At 39.2% G+C, this 17,907-nt stretch overlaps 1 protein-coding gene across 1 annotated transcript in view; it reads left to right on the top strand.

Annotated features, from left to right (window-relative positions):
* Positions 1 to 17,907, top strand: part of LOC100544277 (follicle-stimulating hormone receptor-like) — a 70,352-nt gene that overhangs the window by 37,800 nt on the left and 14,645 nt on the right. Inside the window, exons 3-4 of the mRNA XM_010706604.3 lie at positions 12,529 to 12,603; positions 12,983 to 13,057. Of these exons, the coding sequence (XP_010704906.1) occupies positions 12,529 to 12,603; positions 12,983 to 13,057 (150 nt within the window). The remainder of the gene's footprint in view (positions 1 to 12,528; positions 12,604 to 12,982; positions 13,058 to 17,907) is intronic.

Genomic DNA, 17,907 nt, shown 5'->3' with positions numbered 1-17,907 from the left:
GTCACAGAGAGGAAGGTTGGCACCAGTTCAGAAATGGTAATTCAGTTTCAGGTGGACTTCACAAAAACAGTCTCTTATTGATTTTATCTAGCTTTTCTTTTTATTTTAGAAATAATGCTGTTGGACTTGGCATGTTGCAATGGAGAATTGCTTCCTATTGCTATACAAATGCTGATAGAAACCTCAGGAAAACAAACACTGAGATGAAGTCAAGACATTCATTTTCTAAGCAGGAGATGTTGATTGTCTGACAACATTATATTGCACAGCCTTTATTTCTATAATGCCAAAAGATTGATTTGGATTTAATCATTAGTTTGATGGGTGTTTTGCTCAGTGGAGAGGAAGTTGGACATTTCATCATTATTAGTGAGCTGCATTTTGATTTTTCTATAAAAGATGCTGCTAGCCTCTATTCATCCCAGGTGTAAATCCAGAGACTCATTGCACACATTGTTTGCTTTGTGACCAAGCCAAGAACAATTTGCTTGCAAAATACTGTGAATATTTGTTTGGATTTCTTGAGCAGAAAGATGTTTTTGATGAAGATCTCCATGTATGTGCTTGATTTTCTTTAAGAAAATAATGCATACCAATCGTGTATATCATTTGTGAGTGAAGTGCACATGAATAAATATATGAAGACAACACAGGATCAGGTGGTGAGGATGATGACATGCTGGTGACTTTTTTAGTTCAGAAACCTGTCCCTGAAAACTAGCAATGCCGACTGCTGAAGGACACAAGAGAGAATGTTTCTGGAATAATTATGGAATAGATTCTCCAGATGGAGAAAAGAAATATTTTGTTCATCCTATTCTGAGGAGGAGAAATGCATGTAATACATAATAGTGAAGAGCTGCCCAGTGCTGATGCTCAGCACAAATTCCTTGAATGGTTTCTGTGCGTTACTGTGTGCTGTGTGTTTCGTCCACTAAAAGTTGTAATGCAAAATTTCTGTTGTGGACTCAAGTAAACTGGTTCTTTGTTATTCAGGAACATTATTTACTTGTCTTGTTTGTCTATTCAAAATGACATCTTTATCTGGAAATGTTTATCCTTTGTAGTGTAATTATGACATGAAGATGCTCATTAGAACATATCTAATCCTTTTGTCAATCTTATCATTTATTTTGAATGAGATTTATGATTATATGCTTTCTCTTTTTGCTTTCTGTACTTTTAAGACTTCTTGTGCTGGATTCTTAAACTTTGTTCCCACCCGCACTGTGGGAAGGGAGGAGCATGATATGGTGAAATGGATGTGTTTTATTATTTACTACTTCTGTTCCCTATTACATGATGCTCCTTAGGAAAAGTGACAGCAGAAGAGTTCCTTAGAGGCAGTGGGATAGGACATTTCCTTTGCAGCCTAATGAGCATGTTCGATGCGGAGCAGCTTTGAGCTACAGTAAGTAGCAAGAGTTTTGCAGGTATGGAAATGTGCCACTCAGGGACTGCACTGAAGAGCAGCCCCTGAGGTAATGAATGCAGTTTCAGGGAGGTCTGGGCATGGCTTGCTGCCACTTGGAATAAGTCACTGAGGAGCTCTAAACCTTCTCCACAGGTGTTGGATGTAAGGAGAGAGAGGTGTATGAACTCTTTTTCCATTCTCTTCCACCTAACCAATTTCCTTTGAGGTTTTTCTGCTTTAATATTAATTGTCCTAGTTTATATTTTAATCAAACCTGTCCTTTTTGAACTTAAAAGCCTTTTTTTCTTCCTGAGGACGTTCTATACAGAGGAAGGTTGAGACAGATTGCCTCAAAGCTCGCTTGAAGTGTTGTCGCACAGCACTATCCAGACTTCCTTGCCATAATGATTTCACTGTACAGGCAGCCTTTGCTCTTTCCCTCCCTGAGCGCAGACCTCTGTGCAGGGCTGAGCTGCAGAGGAGAAGTTACCTCCAGAAGAAGAACATAGGGCAGAGCTAAGTGGCAACACATTTGTACAAAGAGGCAAGTAAACAGATCACGGTTCATCTGTCACAGCCAGCCTCGTGCCTCAGCATAGACACTCATCGTTTATTTAAAAATAAGATTTTATTTTATTTTATTTGCCTGTGTTTCTTAGTATCAGATTTAAAAGTGCTAACAAGTGGAGTGGCTTTTCGTGAGCCTTCATCTGTCAGTGTCGAAGAGCCTGTTTTTTGTTCCCTAGGCCCAGAGTATCTCTGAATAGGACAACACCATGTTGTCGTCCAACTGTGCTGCCAGGCACAGTGCTTTCAAAGTAAGCAATAACGTGTTAACAGACTGTAAAAATAAGGGGCAAATTGTGTCAGAGATTGGCAGTCACTCAGGTCACTAGAAGGAGAACTTCCTAATGGATCCCAGCACTTGTTTAAATCCCATTCCCATAAGTTGTTGAGCCTCACTTTATTCCAAGTTTCATGTAGCTTTCCTACACAGGATTGTTGATTTCAGATGTAGGGACACTGATAAAAATATCCAACGTATTTATTCTTGTTTTGTGATGGTATGAAGTCGACATCATTCCCAGCAATGTGATCACAAGGCATCTTTTTGTCTGCAAATCTAGGGATGCTTCTATTCTTCATAATTTGTGAACCTGGTGATAGGTTAAAAGCATTCTGTAGTCACGTAAATGGCAGGAGTAGCCTTAGTTATGAATCCTTTTGTTCACTGAAGTATGAACAATAGCAACCATTCTTTGGGGAAGATTGTCCAGGATCCCACTCATTCTATTCTAGCCATTAGTGACTCTAAGTAGTCTTTTTAAAAATCTACAGAGCTTTCTCCAGTACTGACCTTGTCTAATCATATTGATTGTTACTAACTGAAGGCTAATTGGGAAGCAAGTTGCTATGGTAATTCTTGAGTCATACGTATAAAGAGAAAATACTGCTAAAACCACTAGTGCATGGTGACTATTATCACAGTTAAACAAATTAAAAAATATAATTCATTCAGATTAATTCTGCAATACAAATGAAGATACAGTATGCAACGAGGCAGTTTTTTTCCTTGTTACTACACTTTCCTCTTTTGCAACCGTTTTGTTCTTTCATTTGTCTGAGTTATGCATAATTTTAGGACAAAATTGAGTTGCGGTTGTTCGTCCCCATCCCCAAACCTTCCTCCCACACAAAATACGTCACAAACTTCCTGTGACAGGAGGATAATAGGACTCAAACCCCTAGATTTCTAGGTCATTTTTTCATATTCAGTCTGCATATGTGTGTGATGAATGGTTTATTTTCACATAGGTAAGTTGGTGTCTTGCATACCATGAGATGGTGATGTCAGCCTGTAACCTCAGGAGATGATGATTCACTCCAAGGTATGAGTGCTGCAGCTGGATTTAAATCAGAAGCCTCTTTTGGCCGTACTTTGAAATGGCTCTGAGACAGAGCTGGTCTCTGTGGGTGACAGCTCCACTGTGGGGCACTGTGGGAAGGTTGGATTACTTTGGCTGTGCTGTGGCTTTTTTATGAATAGATGGAGGATTTCACAAACGTGAAATAACATCTTTCCACTTTGTTATTAGCTAAATGTGAACCAAAGGAAAATCAAAGGCTTTCTTCCCTATGTAATGAGGGTCCTTCACCCTCTCCTTTGGCACCTTGCTAACCAGTCGGGTTCAAACACCAAGTTTAACTTTCCTGATCAGCCTCCATCGACAGGTCTTTTAACTTCAAGAGAGAGGATCTTTCAGAGGTAAACATGATAATGTTCCATTACACGTGGTATATTTGTTTTCTCATTTTCCTACGAAAATAAGATACTCTAGATTCAAAATACGTATTTTGTTTTTAGCGTGAGGCAAGAAACTATATAGAGCTTACTTTGTAGTTTTTAATTTGCTACTTAACATGCACAAAGCATTCATTTAAATTTGAAAATTAAATTGCTCTCGCAGGGTTGCTTTTGAGTGTATGTATTTCTGTGCTCCTTTGTGGATTGAGCTGTATGGTTTCTAGAGACAACATTTATGTAAACATAAATAGAGAAAAAAATTCTGTACATTTTTCTAAAATGATGAGTGCTAATGTAAATACAAGTCCAATATATTAAAGTTAATGGGCTTCCATGCCTTCTGCTTGGAGTGTTAAACCTCCTTCAGTCTCAACTAAAGCAATGATAGTAATCAGAAATCAAGAATTTCAGTTTCTTTTTTTTTATTTATTTAAATGTATTTCATCAATGTGACTTTTCCAAATAGTAATTCTTGAGAATTCTACAGGTGTTGGTTTTTTTTTTCATGCCCCTATCAGCAATAATCTTTTTTTTCAAAATGCTTTGCTGGAAACAAAAATGGTTTTGTGAGGTTTGTGAGGTATGGAAACATGGTCAGTTCCTGTTTGCTTGCATCAATACAGGAAGACAGAAAGAAAAATTCCTAAGTATATACTGCAGTGCAGTACAACAAAAGAGAGGCGACAGTGTTTAAGGACAGCATCATTTCTGTATTCTTCTTGTTTCCTACTTTGAGCTGTGTGGCGAGGCGGGAGGAAACCTTACTTTTCCCTTGATGATGAAGGAAGATCTGGTTCAGATAAGGTTTTCTGCATCATCTCTATCACCAACTTCTTTCCATGCCTGCAGCTGGAAACGACCCATGACAGCGTGTGGAGAAGGCTTCCCAAGGAAACAAAAAACAGGTCACTTCAGAGCACCAAGAATGCTTTTAGATTCCCAAGGGGTTGCACCTTATTCCTATGCAGACTTCTCTGGAGGAACCAGTAGTAAAGGCTTCTCAAGAGGCTGAGTCTGGCCTGAGGAACTTCTCATCAAAGCCCCATAGCAGCAGGTGGTTCAAGGAAGCCTTTCTTGTTTGTTTGTTTAGAGTTTTTACAAGCCTGGGTATAGCATAGTTACGGCAGAAATCCTTCAGATGGTTTGTGAGCCACTTCCTTGTAAATAGGGTTAGATGTGCAGAAAGACTTCTTAACAGTGAGTAAGCACCATCATGTGGCTGAGGGTCTGTTATTTGTATTGCTTTTATCGGAATATTCTGTACATGCAGAAACACTGACATATATTAATATACCAGATTTTCACCTGAGTTTTCTGGCACATTCTCTTTCCACTATTAAGTCTTTCTTGTGTACAGTCTTGTAGTGTTTGCAAGTGTAGGGGGTTATTTATGTCAGGGAAATCCAAATGGAATATGTAATTTTCCCAGGAAAAGAGGGTTGAGATCTGATCAGTTATTTGGTACATAAGACTTCAGATGTATTGAATCAAGTTCCTCTTTGCTGCTGCTAACTGGTTGGAAAAAAAAAAAGGAAATTACGGATTGAATGTAATTCCAATCTTTGTATATTGTTTCATCTCTACGTTTTTCAATACAGATTTAGGTTTACTGATGATTTTTTTCTACTTTTATGGAACAGTGTCACAATCAGGTAAGATACTCTCGCTGCACTCTTGCTCTGCAAAGCTTTTACGTCAGTAGCTGCTTGCTGGTGTTTGTGTTTGCTGTTGCATTCTGTTAGAAAGAGAAGTTTCATTTTAACTTTGGAAGCATAGAAGATCCCTTTCCCAAGTAAGTTGTATCTGAGTGCACCAATCAAGTACATACTTATGCAGTAGGGTCCTGGCTGAGTCCGGAGATAAAGCTCAGGAATAAGAGCTTGTAGGGTCAAGACCTCCCTTAGAAAGAAAGAATAAGGATAGTAAATAGTTTTTTATGAAAGGAACTAACGAATGCAAACAGAAAAGGAGACAAAAGGAAATCTCTGTGCTGGAGAAAAGATATTTTGCAGGGATTGCGTAACACTGACTAAGGGACAACTAAATCCCTTCAGAAAGACATTTGAAAGATGTAGCAGCTGGAAGATAATGTCTGTATTCATAATTGAATTTCACATTAGACAATGTAAATATCTTTCTCATGATGGATCAAGTCAGGAAGATTTACTTTCATTGAAGTGAGTGTGATGTACTGCATGGTGTGCTCTGTATAATATATATATATATATGAATATCTGTAGATATTCAGAGTTCTCTCACAAGGCTTTGGAACATTTCTAACTGAGCAGTGTTTTTTTTTGTTTTGTTTTGTTTTTTGACAATTTTCCCCTCCTATTTAAGTTTATTTGTACATATCTGAGGCACTTACTATTGTGAATTCCCCTGTTTCTGTAATGCACTGGAGTTAGTAATGAACAGCCAGAGGCATCTCTTTGTTGTGTGTATGCACTTATATTAAACACTTCAGAAGTGTCTGGGAACATCTTCAAGATGGTCTCTTTGAAAAGGCTGTCAGTTGACTTATGGTCCTGGAAGCCAAAGTCCAGGACAATCTGAACTATTGATATCTATTGATATTCACTCAAAATGAGTTTGAGGTCAGGCAGAAGTCGGTCTTCTCAGGAGCAGGGTTTCCAGTTTCCTCATTCTGGCATTGCCCTAAGTGATTATCCCTGGTGTAACTCTCTCATCTGCCCAAGTCATTCTCAATAAAACTATTCATCATTAACTGACTACCAAAGCCAGGAAAGAAGCAGTAAAAGATAAGTGGCAATAAACTCTCCTAGTCCATTTCCTTGAAAGGAGTTACGAGGTGGGCATAATGCTTGTGTCAGCATCTCTGAACAAGGAGGACCCTTTCTCAGCTGAACAACCACTTTCTTTACCACCAACTCTCCGGAGCTCATTGCATTTGAGAAAGACATGCAACTGCTAGGGTGGGTGCTTTTATTTTAGAGGAAGCTTTCTGTCTTCCCTACATCCTTCATGGTTAAAGAGAAAATTTAGTGACTGTCTTCAGAGCAGTGGGGTTGTCAGTCAACAGGTACACCTGCCCCTGTGTCTGTGCAGCACCAGAATGCAAACCTCTTTCTCTGAGCTACCTGTGTTGATAGGGAGGACAGAGAGTTTGTGGCTCATTTCATCTAGAATTGGTCCAGGCTGGGTCCCTGTCTCTTTTAAACTGTTTCAAGATATAAGACCCTCCAAATATACACTGAAGATCTCATATGAAACTTAAATCTCAACACCTTAGTGAATATTGTTCATTAGGTACTTTTGCTTTATAGCTACTATTCAGCCATTTTCCCTGTAGTTTGCACCTTCCAAAACTGCACACGTGGCCATTATAACTCCCAGTCCTCAGCTAGCTGAGTCACGTCAGCATTTCTCTATTCAGAGAATCTGGAACTGCTTAGTCAAAATAGAAGTGGAGATTCAGAGTTTAATTTTAGACCAATAAGGCAGCCACGGGACTGCAAATATCCATCCCAGATGTGAAGTGGAGGGACAGTGGTGCAAGGTCAGCACGTGTACTTCTGGCTTCAGACTCTGGAGCCTGCTTTTCTGCTGAAAGCTGCCGTTTCTTTCCTCCAAAGACCTGGTCATGATTTGTTTGACTTAAAAGGCTTCGTGCATTTTCAGTTTTACCGTCAGCAAACCAAAATTAGTATAAGAGATCCCCTCAGTTCTACAGTACGAGGAGGTATCTATCCCCTCAAACTGTATTCATTATAAAATCAATTCTTATAACGATGTGGCTTCTGTAGCTGTGTTTGGTTGTTATCAGCTGCAATTCCGCAGACTAATCGCATGCTTTTTCAGATTAGGCAGACCAGTGTAATACTGTTACATGGACAATTAATTTAATGCAACCCAACTCTCAACAGACTTTCATCTGGATTGCTGGCATGGTGCTAAAGTACTGATAGAAATAAAAACTCCTTTGCTTCAACCTGCTGTGCGGAAATTTGCATTATATTTCCCATGCCTGAATTGATTTAAGAGTATGATGCCATGCCCTTTGGAGAAGGCAGGAAGACACAGTATTGGTGAATCCTGATAACCTCCTTCAAAGACTCAGGTATATGCTATTTTGTTCCAAGTGTGAAATCAGTTTTAATACTCAGCTGGTGAAATGGGCATCCCACTTATTCAGGTCAGTACAGTGTGCGTATCTTCAGAGAAGTAAGGAGATGATGTGGAGAGTCAGTGTTTGAATCCATTTTTGAAATGCCAATAACTTCTAAGATATACTAGCCTGTAACTGCCTGGTGTTCAGTGAATCATGGTAGGGAGACAAGTTTTTCGTGCTCACAAGGAAAGTGGCGTGAGAAAGTATCAAGCATCTATTTTTAAAAGGTCAAAAGCCTCCAATATTTTTAAGAAAAATAGCTTTTCTTTTGTAACTTGTTTAAAACAATGGAGTAGCATTTTGCTATCGCTGTAGTGGGAAATTTTCCAAAGGATATTCCATACTAACTCATTTCTGATCAGACCAAAATAAATAAGAGCTCTTTAGTCTCTTCTGCATCAAGACTGGTATCCCAGTGCTGGGTGCTTAATTTTTTCGTTCAGACTTAGCAAAGGCAGTTTTCCCAGTGGGCTCACCCAATGGATCCTGGGTGGGATCCACTGTAGTAGTACAGAGTGCCCAGGGAGGCCATTGGCACTGAGATGTGGCACCTGATACCTTCAGTATCTCTGGTCATTGAAGGCATCAGTAGGGTGAATAAAGTTTTGAAGAATCAACAGCACATCAAAAAATGAACTCCCAAAAGCCAAAATGCACATCAGTGGTGTATCACAGAAAGTATAAGGTGAGCAGATCATGGGCATAGCCAGTGCACATACCTCCTTTGGATCAGAACTTAATGAAAACTGCAAACAACACTGCAAAAGAGGGCAATGTGGCTGGAGAGAGGGGAAATTCCCCTTTTCTGTCTGCCATGTCTGTGTGTGAACAAACAAGCGCTCAGAAGACCTTGATCCATAGACCACTAGTCTGTCAACAGGGAGGTGAAATGCAGAAATCCATAAATCCTCCTGCAACTGCAAGCATCGTACAGCCAAGCTCATCAGTCAGGCACCCATTACCCTGTCACTGACTGCTCTGCTACTGATATTATAAGGTCATTGTGCTCGAGAGCAGATGTCACCACGCACTGTGTAAGGGACTCCTGCCGTCATCTGCCTCTAAGCTGCCGTGAGTGCACTTCTTCTTACAGCAGTTTTCCATGTCTTGATCTATGTTAAACCTCTTCCTCTCTAGAATCACAGAGTCACAGAACAGCCCAGGTTGGAACGAACCTCAGAAGACCATCAAGTCAAATCTTTTATGGGAAAAAGGAGCCCAGATGAGATTAACCAGTACCCTATTCAACTGCATCTTGAAAACCTCCACTTCTCCATGTGGCTCCTTATGAAAGCTCCCTATAGCCACCATTTTAGTACTGCAATACTCTGATGAGGTTTCCCCAAAGCCTTCTCTTCTGCAGGGTGAAAAGACCCAACTCCGTCAGTCTTTTCTCAGAGGGCAGCTTCTCCAGTCCTATGATCACCCTTGTGGCCCTCTCCAGTCTTTCTGCATCATTTTTGAACTGTGGGAGCCCAGACTAGATACAGTGCTCTTGATGTGATCTAACAAGTACTGAAACTAAGTTTGAGCAGATGCTTGAGCGTTGTGCTGTACTGAGGTCTCAGTGTGTGCTTTGGGGGTTGGGGAGTGCTTGGTTTTATTTTTATAAGGAAATTGCTTCTGATTATCTTACATAGCATCTATTCAAAGGCTTGCGTGTATTAGAAATTATGCTCAAATTGCTGTCTAGATTTGGTGTGATAGCTAGCACTAGAGCTAATAGTATAATTCATTACAGACAAACAATGTAATAACAGTCCCATCTTCTCTCGTGATGACATATAATAAGATATGCATTATGAACAATCCTCTATGGATGTGTATTTATACCATAAGACAAATCTCGTGCACAAATACTGGCCAGCAGTCCCCTATTTCTGTTTGTAGTTCACACTACAAACAGGCATTATTTGCTCTCCTCTAGAGAGGATCTGACTCTGCTGAGTTGGTTATTTGGTGTTCTTTGGGTTTTTGATGAGCAGGGTATGCTTTTATCACTCTTTACCAAGAAATAAATTGTTCTCAGAAATCATGCAGCCAAACACAGAGCAGTGCTGCTCCTTGCTTGCAGAGTGTGACTGTTCTCCTAAACTGAGTCATTCTTTATTTCTCCTTCTTACCTGAATGACAGCTTGCAACAGGTACATGGAGACCAGAAGGCCAAGAATAGCAATAGCCTTCTGTTAGAAAGCAGCACTTCCATGCTGGGAAAAGGCTCAGAGGCCCAGTCAGAGGATTGTAACCACAATGACTGCAGCAGTGGGTTGCCTGAGATGGAACACAGCAAAATCATTCTCAATGGGTATATTTCATTTCCTTGTTTAAAAAAAAAATTACTCTGTGCACATGAAGAGAGATATTTGTATGGAAATTAAGTCATTTCCCTAATTATCTACTTCAATCAGTTCTAAATCTCCCATTTTTTCTAACCAAAACAAAGCACAGAGCCCATCTCAAACTCCTAGAAAGCCAAAACACCATCCTGACACAGAGATGTTCCATTCTAAGCACTTGAAATACGCCTTGAAGAAGGGTGGTGTTATCCAAGTTGTTCCAGTGTAAGCTAGCAGATTAGATCATAAAAAATCATTACCCCTGACAGCCCTATCTTTCATGGGAGATCACTACTGTACTCTGGTTTCTAAATAAATTTTTGTTTGCCTATATAAGGCCAACAAATTTGCAGCATTTAGTCCTGAGCTGTTTTGTGGTGTGAAATCTCTTCTGACTAAATGGAATTTTTGGTACTAAATATTTGGTGTTTTTTTTCCCCTATGATTCTTTTTCCTAGAAAACTTATTTTCAGACTGTGGGAAATGACAAATATAAAGCTGGTGGTCCAAAAAAGAGCAGAAGCAAAACCAAATCTTAGAAAGTTGATACCTTTCGTGTCATTAAATCTTACAAACTGTTGTATAGCAAGTGAATTGTACTGTCAAATAAATACAGCATAGTGAGTAGCGGCTTCTATTCTATACCTTATAATAGTTATTTTGAAAGAAAGTAGGAGAAGAGCAAAAAGTAAATGCAAATTTTTTGGTGTATGTTAATGAGTTAATTGGCTGTGTTGCAGCACACCAAAGGCAACTCCAGATCCCTCCTCAGCAGTAAGGACCTTGGGAACCTGGGCTCTTATCCTAGTTCTCCTAAGGATTCGCTGCAAGACACCAGAACAAGTCACTGCTCGTTTAGTTCCAGTTTCCACTGCTTCCCTTTGTCTGCTTCAGTGGGAAGCTTTCCAGCACAGAATCCCTTGCAATGGCTGTGTAATTTACATAGAGTAGGGGAAACCAGTGCAAGAATTTCATTATTGCTCATAGATAAAGAAGGATATTCCAGAGCAGAGATCAGGACTTCTTCTCTAAAAGCCTTGAGATGCAGAGGGGGAACTACTTGTTAAAATAAAAAATGCCAAGCCACTAACTCGTTTTTCTAAAGCAGAAAAGGTCAGATGAACAGCTTATTATTTTTTCTGCAAGGCTGTTGTCTTTAATCAGCAGGTGATTTTCAGCAGGTACAGTTCAGTTGTTACTCAAGAGAAAGTGGAATACTTTTTATATTACTTGCAGTAATCTTTGTGATTACTTTTTAAATATCGACTCTGTACCCAGATGATTATAATATAATCCATTATTTTACCTCAGGCCTGTTTGAATCTATTTGCAGCTATCATAATTTCTAAAGAACAAGATACCTAAGAGCAAGGGATAACTACTTTACAATCTGTTTATCCAAGATTTCATTCCAAAGATGTCTGCAGCTATATTAGCAGAAAAATCCAATAGAGCATTGCAGTATCATCAAGTTACACTGGCAGTCCAGTATTTTCTTCCTACAGCTGATTTCAGGCTGGGAAATAGCATTTTTGCACCATTTTGAAAAATGACCATGGTGAATCTTTTGGCGTAATAATTTTTATTCCAACTTCAACAATCGCTGCCAGCATAAGAGATGTAATCAGAATAGGTTGCACGGCAACAAATCCCTCTGACTTACCAGAGGAATTCTTGAACTCTGAATCATACTAAATAAAGCCTGTGCTATGTGTTTGCCACCCCACAGATTAAAGAAGAAAAGATATATGCCTCTGGACTAACAGGAAATGCATCTGGTGTGTTGATAACATCAAGCTGGCCATTTTTTCCCCACAAAATCTGTGTCTACAAGAGGATATTCATTGCACATAGAAGAGATCAAATAGGGGGTTCCCCAGGGTATGGAAGAGATTCCATTTGGATCTGTCCGTTCTTGGCTTAATTTTAATCTCTGGAGTTTTCATCAGGACAGTACAGAAGCATATCCTACAGCTTGAGGGTGTGTCCTATTTCTTGAGAACTTTTTAGACTTGTTCTGTTTTCTAGATAACTTTCATCTCCTGCAAGTTAAAATCTTGCATTAAATTTCAATTGGTAATTAGTGATGTCAGAAATGCAGTAGGCAGTGGTGGCTTGGCCTCAGGAGGTATACTGTTCTGAACTGCCTTAGTTTGCCTTTGGTGGCAGTTTGTAGGTATTTCTGAGGTATGTTTTCTTATCTGTTGTCCACCTTATTTTTAAAACGGATCTGTACTTTAGGAACCAGTTTCTTCTGGATTTTTTCGCTTTTCCATTGTCTGCCTCACCTTTTTACTGAAAGCATGGCTTGAAATATCTTGACTTTTCAATTATTTTTCAGAGAGATCTCACAGAACGATGCCTTGGAGATCATAGAAGCAAATGTGTTTTCCAGCCTTCCCAAACTACATGAAATGTAAGTAATAAGCAATCTAAATTCAAAGGAGACTATTATAGGTAAGTTTCAAAGACTTAGCAGTTTGGTTCAGGCAAGTTGTGAAGAATTCGTAGTGATATAGAAACACTGGAAATCTCACTTTGTCTTTCCCATCATCTTAGCCAACTCTCTCATTCTTTCCCTTATCAGCTTATATCTTGTCCTCAAACCACCACCAGTATCAAGAGGCAGTGGGGTTTGCTATTCTGTGGTTGCTGCTTTGAAAAAAAAAAGAAAATCTCAATGTACAGTACCACTACATCCCTGGGCAACTACACATATTCTAGCATGCAACCACAGACATTTTAAGATCTATACGTTCATATATTTCCTCTGATGTTTCATTTTCCCATTGCAGAAGAATTGAGAAAGCCAACAACCTCGTGAAGATTGATCAAGATGCCTTCCAGCACCTTCCAAGCCTCAGATATTTGTAAGTCTTTTTGGTCTTTGAAAGCACTATAATAATTTTAAATTATATGTATGAGTTTTTATCCAAGCTATGCTAAGCGCTTTTCTAAGACAGGATAATGCTCACTCTTCTCTCACTAGTTGCCTATTGATGATCTACATTTTCATACTCAAGCCTGTATATTGTCTTCAGAAAAGCTGAAGGTACTGTTCTCTATGGGGAATCCATGGAGATTCTACAGTAATCTCCAAACACAAAATCTTTGGGCTTTTCTAAGCAACATGTTGAAACTAAGTGATGAGAAAAGGATTGATACCTTTATTTTATCAGTATAAAAGCAGATCTTGATTGAAATTCCTCCCGAGAGCTTTAGGACAAAATTTCATCTGTCTTTGTCACGACTCTACTTTCTGTTAAACTTTGTGCACGTGATCTTACGCATTCAAACTTTTTTCTTCAGCAATGATAGTGCTGTAGCAGTGGTTTTCATTAACATTGGTTGTGAGAAGATTAAAACCTTAGAATGCAAATTGAACGGTGCAAGCTGTACATTTATTTTATTAGCCACCTTCATCAAGAATGCAATTTGCACAACTGTGGTTGCCATATCAGATCCCATGGGGTTGCCATCATGATTCAGTGATAACTGAATCCATCCTTAAAATAAACTCCATCTCAAAAATATTTTCACAGCTTTTAGTATATTGTCCTAACATGACTAATGGTAGATCCTCTGCTCCCTCCTTTCAACATTTGTCACTACATACTCCTCTACGCATTGACCCAAATGCAGTCCAATGAAATCTGTTCAGCCGTAATTTTTTTTTAATGAGCTTAACTCCCAAAGTGCTCTTTGCTGAAAAATGGCATATATTCCAAGCAGGATATTTTCTTGATTTTTCTAATGTCCATCCTGCTGAATATATATAACCAACCTTCTTTTCCTTGCTTATATAATAAGCTTCACTGATCACAATTTATTAATTTGAGTACGTAAGTGCTTTGTTTTCAGATTATCTGCTTCTTAAAGATGGATGAAATCAGATCAGTGATCCAATAAACATGAGTGATTCTAGACTCCCAAAATCACTTGTGTCTGACAGATTCTGGGCTCGGAAACGCTAAGAGGTGTTGGTTTGAATTTGAACTTTAAGATTCCAGATTTAATATTCGGACTTCAACATATACTGTTTATTTAATGATATACAAGTTGCTAGAGTTTAAGCCATCTATAAATCTGAACGTGCGATAAGATCTGCACTGTTGTCTCTCTACACAGTATTTTGACCAGTATCTGCTTCACCAAATTCATGAGGCACTTTGACAAACTTTTATTTTTGTATGCGTGTGACTACAACACAGATTCTCTCTTAGTAGTAGGGAAATAAAACTTTAAGTTTACTCTGTCACAAGAAGAAACCTTGCACCTTTTTCCTTTGGTTTCAAGCAAAAGTTTTCAATGTCGATGTGAATGATTCTAACTCCACAGCTCATTGAAATTACAATCACTAGTGTGAATTTTCTCCAGCTGAGGATCTAGTTTGCCACTCAGGATTTATAGCACAGTTTCAAGTTCCTTATCCCAATGATATTCCTTCAAATTTCGTATTTTGCAATAGGTTGTCATAAAGTTTAGACATATGGGATTTTTTATCCTCATCAGAGATGAAATGTTGTTCATTGCTTTTGATTAGTGTAAAATAGCACTATAAGCAGTGAGAAACATGCTCCCTCCTTTCAACATTTGTCTCCATACTCCTCTATGCATTGATTCAAATGCTTAGAGATTTTTTTTGTATAAAAATTCAGCTGCAGTAGCTCTCCTATGACCTCTAGAAGCAACAGATTAAAAAGATAGAGGATTGCTTGTATAGCTAGCCATTGCCCTCACCTACTCTTTGGCCAGTTTCACTCAGCTTTCCAGGCTTTTCCAGAAACACATTGATTTGGTGACTAGAAAATTTCTTCTAATTTTATTGACATCCTCTTCATTCAAGTTTGTTTTAATTCCAAATCTTTCCCCCAATCTAAGTTGATAAAGTCCATCTTTGATGTTTACTTGATTAACAGATTTATGTTGTATCCCATTTGCATCCTTATTTAAAAGGTTTTAATTTTATTAAAATTATTACTTTATTTTAAAAAGACTCTTTCTAGACTGTAAATAGCACGAAAGATGCAGATATGATCCCTAGAGTATGAACTGCTGAATGTGCCTTTCATGCTAACAGTAAGATTGGAAGTAGCTCCATTTTGGATACAAATTAGTGTCGCATCATTGGCTCTGGTGAAGATACATCGATTAACATCACAGGGATTTGGTCAAAACAGTTTTATTGAAAGAGATTTTCAGCAGTATCTGAGCTGTGTTCCCCACCAGAAAAGGGCAGATGAGGCTGAATTTGTAGGGTAGGAACTTGCTGGACTTGCAATTCACTCTCAGATGCGCTGGCACAGGAGGACAATTTCTGGACATACAGGAACTCCTATCCTGTGCTGCATTATCCACACCAGCCATGCAGATGGGTCTCAACAGAGCTATGCCACCTGTTTGTTATTCTAAGGAACAGCAGCCTGGAGGTGCCTACAGTTAGACCTGTGAGTGATTGAGCACTGGAAGTCATTTCTGAAGAAGTGACTCCTACCTTCCTTTGCCTGCCCTGAGATACGGGGAATGTTCCCTTTTCAGCTAATCCTGCCCGCATTACTGGAGCAGAACATGAAGTCCCTGTAGGAGTCTTCCAGTGAGCTGGGTGTGATGCTGAGTTATGTTGTACTCACATCACTCTCTATGTACAGTCACTAAAGCAGGGATCTCAGGTCTGTGCCTTCTGCTGAGCTTGTTGTTGTTGTTCCTTCTGAAGTTTCCAGCCTCAGTGGCAGCATATGAGATGTGTAGTTCCATTCCTCATGACAGTGCGACAACTATGATGGAACTGTTAAAATGCAGTTCAGAAAATACTGCAGAAAAAAACAAGTATTTACTAGCAGTTTTTGGGGAAGGAAAAAAAAGAAAAAAAAAGAAGCAGATACAAATTAATCAGTGTTAATGCCTGAGGTGGAGGCCAGACGTCATAGCCCATGAGTTTTAATGACCTTTGCTGTTGTTGCTTGCAAGGCTCTCTCTGTGCTGCTTCAAAAATGCTAGCATAGCCACTAGATCTTACTTACGAGCAGGGAAGAAGCTCTGGCTAACGTTGTCAGTCCTCTCATCAGCTTTACAGTCTCATTACAGCGACTGGGTGCTGACCATTAATACGCTTTTATCTGTGCCTACCTGAGCACAAATACATTCTCTACTCGTCCTGCTCCCTCTGCCTCTTACATCATCATTACTAGTAAAGCAAAAATGCTATGGAGAGAAAAATGCTTTAAGACAATGTTGAGATCTCCTAAGCCTTCTAGAAAAATGCAACCTAAACAAAAAAGTTGAGGTTAGTCGTTTAGAAGCTGTGAAGAGGGTTCTTAATTGGTCTTCTTGGATACAAGCCAAAGAGACAGTCTGCTTCAAAATGGTAACTTGCTGACCTTTTCATCAGTACAAAATTATTTGTCTGGCTCTCGCTAGGGAGAGCTGTGGCATTGTCTCTTTAATAATGCAGTGATGACTTTTCAAACCTATTTTCTTGCCAAAATTAGTGTCATACGTAATTTATGTCTTTTTTGGTTCTTTTTTACAGTGAATATATCAATGTCCTGCATTAAGAGATCTCATCTTTAAACAGAAAGATTTAAATGTAACCTTTTTTTCAGATGAATTTTTAGGGCATTCAGCTCCATTGCTGGTGAGAAGCAAAATGTAGGCCACGAGAACCTATTTGCTCTGCAACATTTGTTGTAGTGTAGGCTTGTAGCTGCTTCTACCTGCTGCCCTGTTTGTTGGAGGTCTTGACACACAGATGTCTGGCATGCTTCTTAAATCCATTTGTTTGATGCAGCCAGAGATGCCTAGCAGAGATGTCCATGTGGTCTGAAGTCATCCACAGAACCTTTGCTTGGAGGTGGATTTTCAATAAAAAGAAGTGATGATCCACTCACTCCTTTTGCATGAGAGTCTACTGGTTAAAGACCTCCCCTACCTTCCAGCACTGTGTGCTGTGGATTATAGACTTGTCTTCACGGATTATAGACTCTAGCCTGCAAGACCCATTCCCATGAGTCAAAGGGCTCTCGGTCTGTAGTCAGCCCATGTGCAGCACAAAGCCACTAGCATGATTAAGGGGCACATAAATAATGCTCCCTGAGTGATGCAGTATTTCATTGCTTACCTTGTGTTGGCAATTTAGCAAACGTCCGCAGTAAGTCAATGAGCTGAACTAAGTGCCAGCTTTTGTCAGAATATCTCCTACCAACTTGGTTTAAAAAGAGCAGGGAAGTTGCTGTATCTGGAAATGAAGCGGCCAGAATCTTCCAGGAATTCACTTCTGAAAGACTTTTTGTTCTCTGGTGATCACAGTGCAATGTTTTTTTTACGTGCTGACTCCAGTAAGCCTTCTCAGAGAGACAATTAATGCTTTGGAAAGCAGCCATCAGCGATTTGAAACACATGTTCTTACCGAGCTGTTTAGATATAGCAAAGGGGAACTCAGTTTAAGCTGATATTAAAGAGGACATTTGTTTAAAGCGAAGCTACTAAGGATGTGTACGTTGTATGATAAAGATATTGACAAAACTGTGCTGCAGTGAAGTTATTCAGTAAATTGGATTATCTACATTCTAACGAGATTATCCATTCCAAGGCCTCTGGAGATTTGCTGGTGGAATAAAAAGAGAAGAGAGATCTAGGCCACAGACTAGCATGTTTTTTCAGTTCTTTTTCTGCAATTAATTAAAAGAACATCCTCTCCTGCTCCTAACCACTGTTCTGTGCC

Source organism: Meleagris gallopavo, chromosome 2, assembly GCF_000146605.3.
Source record: "Meleagris gallopavo isolate NT-WF06-2002-E0010 breed Aviagen turkey brand Nicholas breeding stock chromosome 2, Turkey_5.1, whole genome shotgun sequence".
Lineage (NCBI taxonomy): Eukaryota > Metazoa > Chordata > Aves > Galliformes > Phasianidae > Meleagris > Meleagris gallopavo.
Note: the sequence above shows the minus strand (reverse complement) of the source record. Positions and strands in the feature narration are given on the sequence as shown.